The following is a 10,004-nucleotide window of genomic DNA, read 5'->3' as shown; positions in this document are numbered from 1 at the left end:
ACCATGTTTCCTCCTTGGGCTGGGAAAACACCCGCGGGGGGAGGGGCGCTGCGGGGCCTGGGCCCCGCTGCAAACTTTTCTCCCCCTCGTCGTCGTCCTCCTCCTCCCCCTGCTGCCGCCGCTGCTCCCCCTCCCCTGCTGCCCTCCCGGGGCCGGGCTGGGGGGTTGCTTTCTGCCTCCCTTCCTTGGTTTTTTTAAAAGCCATTTTCTTTCTTTCTTTCTTTATTTATTTTTCTCCTCCCTTTGCAAGGCGGCTGGTGGCTGGGCGCGGGGAGTTGGCTGGCCCCAGGTTCTGGGCAAGGCCATCTTGTGTGTGCGAGTGTGGGTTTGTGGGCCCCCCCCCCACACACACGTAGGGGAGGATTTCACCCCCCCCTCCTTAACACACACACTAATTCCCCCCCCCCCTTAAATAATAAAGTTTGCTGCTGGTGAGACTGCACTGGCTGTGGCTGCCGGGGACTGATGGTGAGGAGGGCATAGGGGTCCCACTGGCTTGGGAGCAGAGCCATACTGGTGCTGTGCCCCTGCCCCTCACCCTTCCTACCCCCCAGGGGTGCTGGTGCCCAGGGAGGAGGATTGACAGTAGCAAGGGGGCAGCGCTGTGCTGCTCCCGCTGCTGCTGGCAGGAGGGGCGGCTGCTGCTCTGGGCTTCTTGGGAGGGCTCAGCTAAAGTGGGGGTCTCCTTCCTACCACCCCCCCCCCCCGCAGGGCAGTCAGATGGGTGCGGGAGGGGAGGGGAAAGGCTTAGTGCTGGCGTCTCTGCTGTGTGCCCTCAGGAGTCCCATGTGCAGGCAAAAGTGTGGGGCCTCGTCAGCTCCTTGGCGTCCCGGCAGGGCTGTGCTGGCTGGGGGCAGCTGCTGCTGCTGTGGAGATGGGGGGAGCTTTTGGGGGCACCCCAAGCAGGAGACTTCAGCAAGCCAGTGCCAGGGGCAACTGGGTTGCAGCGCCTGATCGCTGGCTGCTGGCTTCTTTTCTTGTGTATGCGTGTGTGACCGGTAGGTGTGAGGAAGAGAAGTTTGCAGGAACATGGCTCGTACCAAGCAAACTGCCCGTAAATCCACCGGCGGGAAGGCACCCAGGAAGCAGCTCGCTACAAAAGCAGCTCGCAAGAGCGCGCCCTCTACTGGCGGGGTCAAGAAACCTCATCGCTACAGGTACAGCAATGGCTAGGGACAAAAGGCTGCCGATGCAATCTCCTCATAGTGTATCGGCAGCATCAGTCGGAGCCGGACTTTTTTTCTTTTTCTTTTCTTTTGGGGGGCTTCCTTTCAAAATCCTCACTGGGATCATATTAGTCCAGCTTTTGCTATTCCCTCACCTGATTTTGAGTGACTTCTGGTGTTGGTTGCAAACCCATCATTGGCCCTACTGCCTCTATGTACCCACCCTGAGAGCCCGTGCATTTTAGGGGGTGGATAATTAATTTTGAAATTCAATTTTTATGCTTTTGACATAATTTAAGCACAGATTAATTGGCATCCAGCCATACCTGCGGCTTGGGGACTGGGCTTTTAATTAATTTCAATATTATACTTGAATGGAACCCTTCCAAACTTGAATGTGTAGAACTGATTTTGTTGTTTTTTTTTTTTAAAATTTACTTCAACTGGTCCAATTCTGGCCTCGGCGCGTATTTTGCTGTTTTAATGAGCTGAGGGTGTAGTTAGATCAATCTGCCGTTAGAGGGCAGGAGATGTCTATGCATAAGCAGGCCTGGAACTACAAATAATTTTACTTGGTTAAGGTAAAATAAAAGACCTGTGTGGAGGAGAGAATAGGTGAGAATTAGAGGCAAATCTCTCGCTGACTGTTGTCTAGGAGTAAACTCTTAATTGTGCAAGAGTCCTTCTGGGTGGAAGTGTTTTAATCTATGATTGTTCATCTCTATGCACGATTGCTCAGTATCAAAAATCCCTCTTGGGAGCAGCAAGACCTTTGGAAAAAATAAACTTATTTATGTCATAGAACTGTAGGACAATGAGTGTTGGAAGGGACCTCAGGAGGTCATCTAATTCAACCCCCTGCTCAAAGCAGAACCGTCCCCAACTATCACCCCAGCCAAGGCTTTGTCTACCCAAGCCTTAGATGATATAGTTGGGGATGGTCCTGCTCTGAGGACCATTTTTTAAATGCTACAAGGACAAACCCAGTTTGCCACAGCACTTCTGGCTCCAAGGTAGTTCTTTAGATAATGTGGATGCGACTAAAAGATACAGACTTCAGCACGTGGCTCACAGAGGCTTTTCCAAATGTTCATAATGACATATTTGCAGTACTGATGCTGAGGATACATTGTGTTTGCAAAAAAAAAATGCCAGTAATGTTAGAAGTTTGGTTTGAAGACGCACAGCACTAGCTTAAAAAAAACAAACTTTTAAGTTCTTGGGATAAAACTATGGCAGCTGCTATATTTTTTCACTGTTAGTTTTATGGTTCTATGTTGGCCGTGTCTTAAGGGGAGAGGGTATATTTTTAATTTTTAAGGGTATATTAGCCAGTGACACACAACCCTAGGGGGAAGTTATGGTATGACTGGACCAGGTGATTTTGTTACATTACAGCATGCCTTGTCTACACTAAGACTTTAACACACGTCAGCTAACATGTGTTAATTAACATGTTATGCACCTTTTTCCTAGTGAAGACAAGGCTTTTGAGGGCCCACTCTTGCCATTTTTCTACATGTGGGATGCCTGAGTGCAGTAGAAGTTCCGAACAGATCAGTGGTGAGGTCAGGCCCTTTATTTGTAAGTGAAGTTGCATATTCTAAATATTAGGATGCTTCTAGCCAAAACGGAGCGGTTCCTACTTGAGTTAAGAATATTGAATAACTCAGCTATAGAATTATAGAAAGTGAGGGTTGGAAGGAACCCCAGGAGGTCATCTAGTTCAACCCCCTGCTCAAAGCAGGACCATCCCCAACTAAATCATCCCAGCCAAGGCTTTGTCTAGCTGGATCTTAAAAACCTCCAAGGATGGAGACTCCACAACCTCCCTGGGTAACCTGTTCCAGTGCTTTACTACTCTCCTAGTGAGAGAGTTTTTCCTAATGTCTAACCTAAACTTCCCTTTGCTGCAACTTGAGACCATTGCTCCTTGTTCTATTACCTGCCACTACTAAGAACAGTTTATCTTCATCTTCTTTGTGACCACCCTTCAGGTAGTTGTAGGCTGCTATTAAATCCCCACCCTCCAGCTTCCCTCCTCTTAGACTATATAAGCCCAGTCTTCCCTCAGCCTCTCCTCAGAAGTCACGTCCCCTAGCCCCTAACCATTTTCATTGCCCTCCACTGGACTGTGTCCAATTTGTCCACATCTTTTCTGTAGTGGGGGACCCAAAATTGGACCCAGTACTCTAGATGTGGCCTCACCAGTACCGAATAGAGGGGAAGAATTGCTTCGCTTGATCTGTTGAAGTGCGATACTTGTACATATTCATTGCTTGTCTTTCTCTTAATTAAAGGCCGGGTACTGTAGCTCTCCGTGAAATCAGACGTTATCAAAAGTCTACTGAACTTTTGATCCGCAAACTTCCCTTCCAGCGTCTGGTGCGTGAAATTGCTCAGGACTTCAAAACAGATCTGCGCTTCCAGAGCGCTGCTATTGGTGCTTTGCAGGTAAGAGTTAAAAGAAGGCCATTTTCTTAGGCCTGATTTAAAGGAATCTCTCATGTGTAGAGGAGCTTGTCTAGCTGAAGGCGGTTGTTACTCAGACTTAACTTGTATGCCTCTGTGTTTTTATGTTAGGAAGTGGCTACTTGATGTCCCTTTTTGCTAGTTACAACTCTTCAGAATTAGGATGCTGCTTTAAGCAAAATGAGTTATCTGATCTTTCCCATGCAAATAACCAAAGAATCATCAGGGACTAAGGGACCATCCCTAGTATACCTATGATTTCTTTGTTTGTTTGTTTGTTTATTTTTAGCGATTCATTTCTGTAGAGACCCTTGAATGCTAGAATTGAGCTGTAAGCGAAATGTTTACTCTCATTTTAAATGCTGGAGAAGAGCTTTACAAAGGAAAGAACAAATCAGAAACAGGATGGTACTGTTGAGATATTACTATAAATAAACATACAACTTAATTTCTAACTTTTCTATAGGATATCTTTTTTAGTCTTGGGATAAACCATAGATAACATAGGAACTGTAAAGAATATTTTTCTTAGTACAGTCACAGATAGTGGCATGCTGTTCTTTGTTAGTGTGTGAGAGAGAACGTGATAGGTCAGTTGCGTATACTCATGCAATTGGCCAGGCTGTTTCTATGGTTAGTTAAAATTTCACTTGATTGGTGGACTCCAGAAGTAGGCATACATGAATTCTAGGTGAGTTGATACTGCCTGTGTTCTACTTGCCCAGAGCAATTAATGTCATATCATGAAATTAATCTGTAATTAGGATAAAATAATCCACTCAGTGATATGGCAACAACTCCTTAAAAATGCCATGAATGCTTTCTTAAAGATCTCTCAGAAATCTTTTTCACTTGTGTTGTATTTGTATTTAGTAGAGCTTTAAGATAAAGCTGTTGTTTCTTCACTCCTGCTTAAACTTTATTGGACTTAACATTTATGAAAGATGAGGAATTTGTGTGTGGAATATTGGTATATTTGTATGCATGCACAAGCAAAGTTTGTTCTGTGTGGTGTTTTCCCTCAAGACCTTTGCTTAAAGGAAACCTCCAGTTCTGATACAAAATTTCTGATAACGCGTTTAGGAAATGAGGGCGTGTGTGTAATGCAGTGGTTGTAACAGTATGATTGCAGGTCTGTTAGTGTTTGAGTTGTGCTGTATGCAGAGTACGTTCCTGTGTAGTACTGGTGGCTTCTTATTGATTCTGCTTTTTAATTTTTTAGAGTAACTTAAATACTGCTTTTTTTCTTAATCATATCACATTTAGTCAAGAAAACGACATAGATAAAATGATTGCAACTTAGCAACTTTATCCAGTTGTGACTACTATATTCAATCCTGCGATCCTGTCCACTTGTCATTTTGAAAAATGCGCTACTTTTCTGACTAGAGATCAGTTAAGTAGAATTTCTCATGATAAACATTTTCAGGATCAAACATGTTTGGGTGGGTGGTGTTGTTTGTCTTTAAACCCAGAATATGGTATTAGAGGGGACTGTCTGAGGCAACTGCATTATGCATTCTCTCTCAAAATGATATAGCTTCATCTTAAGTATTTAGGAGTGGAGGACACCAAAACCTACCAAAAGGCTATTCCAGTACTTCATTGTTTTTGAAGGTTAGAAAACTCCTAATTTCCAGTCAAAACTTATTTGTGCCCAAAGTATAGCCACTTTTTTTTTCTTGTGCCAAATTGTCCTTTACTTCATTAATGTGTGTGTTTTTCTAAAGCAAAAATATATGGTAGGAGGTCCTGCAACTCCTTGGACATGTACTTAACTCTTAATGACTGATTTCAGTGGAAGTACACATAATTTTAAAGTTGAGCATCTATACATTTTCCCCAGCTCATAGCCTTTAGCTTTTTAAGTCCTCTAACTAGCATTCTCAATCAGTGATAGTAAGTGGGAGAGCTTTTGAGGTCTGTGGCTTATCTGTCTGAATCTTTTTACCTTGAATGAATTGATTTCAATAGTAACTGAAGATAGCTAATATCTGCAAAGACTAATTTGGACAGACTTCCCATGTTCATGCTAGGGGCAGATTGCTGGTAATCTTTACCAGTAAAAGTATTCATTAATGTGTATATAGCTAAACTGGCCGAGTTGTACTTACCAGTACAGTAAAGCCACCCCCCACAAATTGATTGGGGGGTGGGGGCGGGAAGGGTGGAAACTATGCTGATAAAAGAGCAGTGTTGTCATTATAACTGCCTACACAAACATCTGTGTTGGTCAGGGGTCCTGCTTATTCATGCTGCTGGCTGACAGCTTTACCAGTAGAAATCTAGAGTGTAGACTTGTCTCAGTTTCAGGCTAGAAATTGTAGTCAGCCTAAGGGGTGTGTCTTGACAGCCAAAAGCTGTGACCTTCCCCTGGCATTTTCCCCAGTTTGACTCTTCCTAATTGGCTCAGTTCAGTTATTAGCCTGAATCAAAACAGGGCTTTCATGTTTCAATGCTGTGTGAAAATCTTGGTCCTCTTTTTTTCTCTTGGCCCTCAGATACCCTTTTTGCTACAGTTGTCTTGTCTGATCATTCCATTTACAAATGCTCTGCTTTAAAACAAGTTGACATTAAGTTTACAGAGTCTGGAAAAACCTTATGCAACTTACTAAGTTTGCTTAGCAGTTTCTATAGTTAGAAAGTTTTATGTACACACTTCCTGTAGTAGTAGGATGTAACCTGAAAATTATTTGTTATACCTAAATGATTGCTAACCTTAAGCAACATAAACTCTTGCCAATAAAACTGCTGCTGATTCTTGTATAATGATGGGATTTGCTGGGTCTTGTTTCTTTAAAGGGGAGAGAGATTCTGAGAGCATTTTAATAATCAAATATCACCTTTTTATCGATTCATATGGGTACTATCAGAATCTTTCTGTAATTCTCTTCAGAGGGCATTATCATTCAATAACAATAGCGTATCATTGGCTTAAACTTCATTACAGAAGTCTGCTAGCATTTCTTCGTCAGCTAGGGCTGTTTTGGTGAGCAGATATAGCCATACTAGTGAAACCCTGATGCGGATGCAGTTTTGGCAAAGCTGCTACTGTCCATGAGAGCTGGTGTAACTGATGACTGGAAAAACTCCTACCAGTATACACTGCACCAACACTAGGGGGCTCTGCTGCTGTAGGTAAGGTGGCAACAGCCCTGTAATGTAGGAAAGGCCTTTTATTTGTGCTCAGATACAGAAAATGTCATTTAAAATAAATGGACTATATGCTGGCAGTCTTTAGAGAGTTGGTTAGAGATTCTTCGACTCTTTAAAAAAAAAATACAAAACAGTAGGTACATAGACTAAAGATAAATGCTTACACTGATGTTATAGGCAGAAAAGATTCTTTGGGTAAATGTGATATTTTTTTATTAGATCAACTAAATACTTGGAAAAAATGTTCTTTACAAGCTTTCAAGAACAAACACCCTTCTTCAGGCATAGGGAAATTACACTGAGGTTACTGGGGTTCTGCTCTGGGCACTCTGGTGTCCTGTATGTAAAACCACTCCTAACTTTTTCTTGTTTTTTCTCCTTTACTAGGAGGCAAGTGAAGCCTACTTGGTTGGCCTGTTTGAAGATACCAACCTGTGTGCTATCCATGCCAAACGTGTCACAATCATGCCAAAAGATATCCAGCTAGCACGTCGCATACGTGGAGAGCGTGCTTAAACTCCACTATGATGGGCTTATCATTCTCAACACAAAAAAAAATCTCTTCTTCCTGTTTATTGGTAGTAATGAACCTTAGATATTTTTTCCATGGGGTTAAAAGGTACCTAAGTATATGGTTGCAAATGGAAAAATAGGGGACAGAATCGGGTATTGGCAAGTTCTGTTTTGTTTTGGGTTTTTTTTCCATTTTCATTTGTGTGTGGATTTTTAATATAAATGCGGGGACATAAAGCATTAATGCAGTCAAAAATGTTTCAGTGAACAAGTTTCAACAATTCAACTTTATAACAATTATAAATAAACCTGCAAATTTTTCTGGACAATGCCAGCATTTGGATTTTTTTAAACAAGTAAATTTCTTATTGATGGCAACTAAATGGTGTTTGTAGCATTTTTATCATACAGTAGATTCCATCCATTCACTATACTTTTCTAACTGAGTTGTCCTACATGCAAGTACATGTTTTTAATGTTGTCTGTCTTCTGTGCTGTTCCTGTAAGTTTGCTATTAAAATACATTAAACGACACTTGCTTTTAGTCTTCTTTTTTTTAACTTTTAAATTGGATCATATTTAATCTAAATGTTCAGAGAACAAGATTCTGGAGGATTCTTCATTCCTCTTCCCCCTCAGTATTACAGCTGAATGCTCCTAGTGCTGTTTAATATTAAATCTTTGTACTATATAACCCTTAATTATAAGTAAATCTTACATTACCTAAAATAGCTTCTGTTTTAATGCATCTTTAATATTGAATGTTAAGTAAAAACACTGAACCTTTGAGTATTTAAGGTACAAGCAATACTTCAGTAAGTATATCAAATGCATGAAGGGACTAGGGTGTGGAAATGGTATGTAAACTTTAAGTGCTAGAATATTTACCATGAGCGGGGAGGGGGTGAATCATCTGCTCTGTTACTAATTTGGTTTTTTACGTGTACCCCCAATACTTAATCTGAAGGAGGCCATGTTTGTTTTGAAGATGTTCTTTTTATTTAAGCCAAGTTTTGTGACTGGTATGTGAATCTAGTACATGTCATGCAGGAGTTATGAGCAGTTATACAGGTTTTCTTGATACACAATACAAGCAGTAATCAGATACCACAGTACTGGGCAGATACTACAGTACTTGAATTAGAATATTAATTTCCGATTTTCGAACTTATTTTGGCTATGTCTCCTCCTTTATGTTTTGTTCTCAGTGACCATCTTAGCGAATGACTAAGTGAATTACTCTTAGTGAATTACTGGCTGAAATGGTAAAGTTAAATTAGAATTAAATGGCAAAGCTTAAATCCACAATTGGAATTGTTGATTATTATCACCTGAAAATTGATTAAGGATTTTGATGATCCAAGTGAGAAACAAACAATACAACTCGTTTCTAATCAGCAGCTCCAACATCTTATGCACTAAGCTACAGTGCACGAATTACTACTGGATGAAATTCACAAAGCTACAGTGCACGAATTACTACTGGATGAAGCTCACCCCTGTGCAACCAGCCCATCCAAAGCATGGCTGCCACTTAGTGCCTCAAAATGAGACTTAAAAGCTCACATACATCCTCCAAGCTATTTAATTCAGGGGTGAATTCATTCTCTGTGGATTTCTTCAAACAACAGACTCATGATCTGTTGTGGCAGTTCCTGAACAGAGAGCACCTAAACTTACTGAATAAATCATGTTGTTCATAACTTGCCCAGCTGTAGTAATGAACGGTGTCTGCCAGGATTGTGCTGAATAAAGTATGTCTTAATGGAGTAACTTGTCAAGGAAAAGCAATGCAATACAACGTGTGGTCAGAGCAGATTTTTGGATGCTAAAGCAGTCTGCTTATGAGCAAAATGTCAATGAAAGTTTGTTTATGGTTTTAGAACACAGCAATAGAACCAGCTAGTGACTCTTCACTGAGTTTGCAAAAGGCACATGTATGAAGCTAACAGGCTTGAAAACTCAACTTGGTTAAATAATCCTAACTGTAATCTTCAATGCAGCCTGTTCTCAGATGTTAACTACGTGCTGTGTTCATAATTTTGTTTCACATATGCCAAGTGACAATGCTACAACCATGTAAACTGATGAAAGAGATTCTGTTTTTACTCTCCCTCAGGCAATCCTGTTGACTATTGACTTTTCCCCATATCTTTGAATTAAAGCATTGGTAGGGAAGGAAAGATGTGGATGATTTCTGCATGTTAGAAAAATAAGCCCCAAAGTCTGAGGGTGGGGAAGACACTGCTAGTACATTTTTTTTAAAGTGAGGATGGACAAGATACACAATCAGACCATAGGCTTCAGCTTTCTGTAAGCTAGGTCTATAATATCTAAATTTTTTTATCTAAAATGTAGGTGAACTGCAAATATTAAACTGACCGAGGCAAGGTGGTAATTCAGAAAAGATGTCTGGAGGGGAAACTTAAGAGGGGCTTCATAGTCATGCATTTGGTTAGCATCGAAATGCACATTGTTACTGTTCTGAGATCCTTGCTTATTTTCAAAGTGCTTGTTAGGACTTGGAGCCATAAAACGTTACAAGAATCATTTTACAATACCCACGGTGGATGCCTGTCTTTTAGGCATGGTGACTTGAGTATTCAAATTCTCTTTCCATCCTATGAAAGCCTGAGCTACCAGTGTTCTGCTCTTGTTAATAAGTGGCAGTGGACTTATGGTTATAAGTCTATCTGA

The 10,004-nt window shown here is 41.3% G+C and overlaps 1 protein-coding gene across 2 annotated transcripts; it reads left to right on the top strand.

Annotated features, from left to right (window-relative positions):
* Positions 1–451: 451 nt before the first annotated feature.
* LOC102388490 (histone H3.3) lies at positions 452–7,861 on the top strand. 2 transcript variants are annotated; one of them, XM_025216226.1, is made up of 4 exons: positions 452–468; positions 1,003–1,157; positions 3,467–3,620; positions 7,182–7,861. In XM_025216226.1, the coding sequence occupies exons 2-4, from the start codon at positions 1,030–1,032 to the stop codon at positions 7,308–7,310; spliced, it is 411 nt and encodes a 136-aa protein (XP_025072011.1). In that variant the 5' UTR covers positions 452–468; positions 1,003–1,029; the 3' UTR covers positions 7,311–7,861. The 2 variants fall into 2 exon arrangements, with proteins under 2 accessions (XP_025072011.1, XP_006016625.1); XM_006016563.3 differs by lacking the exon at positions 452–468 and having other exon boundaries at positions 524–1,157.
* Positions 7,862–10,004: the final 2,143 nt, after the last annotated feature.

The sequence above is a fragment of the Alligator sinensis genome, unplaced genomic scaffold (assembly GCF_000455745.1).
Source record: "Alligator sinensis unplaced genomic scaffold, ASM45574v1 scaffold138_1, whole genome shotgun sequence".
In the NCBI taxonomy this organism is placed as follows: domain Eukaryota; kingdom Metazoa; phylum Chordata; order Crocodylia; family Alligatoridae; genus Alligator; species Alligator sinensis.
The sequence above is the reverse complement of the archived record's forward strand: the minus strand, read 5'-3'. Positions and strand labels throughout refer to the sequence as shown.

Excerpts from the sequence above, each read along its gene's own strand:
- LOC102388490 (XM_025216226.1), top strand. The coding sequence starts at position 1,030 with ATGGCTCGTACCAAGCAAACTGCCCGTAAATCCACCGGCGGGAAGGCA. Across the intron at positions 1,158-3,466 it reads AAGAAACCTCATCGCTACAG|GCCGGGTACTGTAGCTCTCC; the intron begins GTACAGCAATGG and ends TCTTAATTAAAG. Across the intron at positions 3,621-7,181 it reads CTGCTATTGGTGCTTTGCAG|GAGGCAAGTGAAGCCTACTT; the intron begins GTAAGAGTTAAA and ends CTCCTTTACTAG.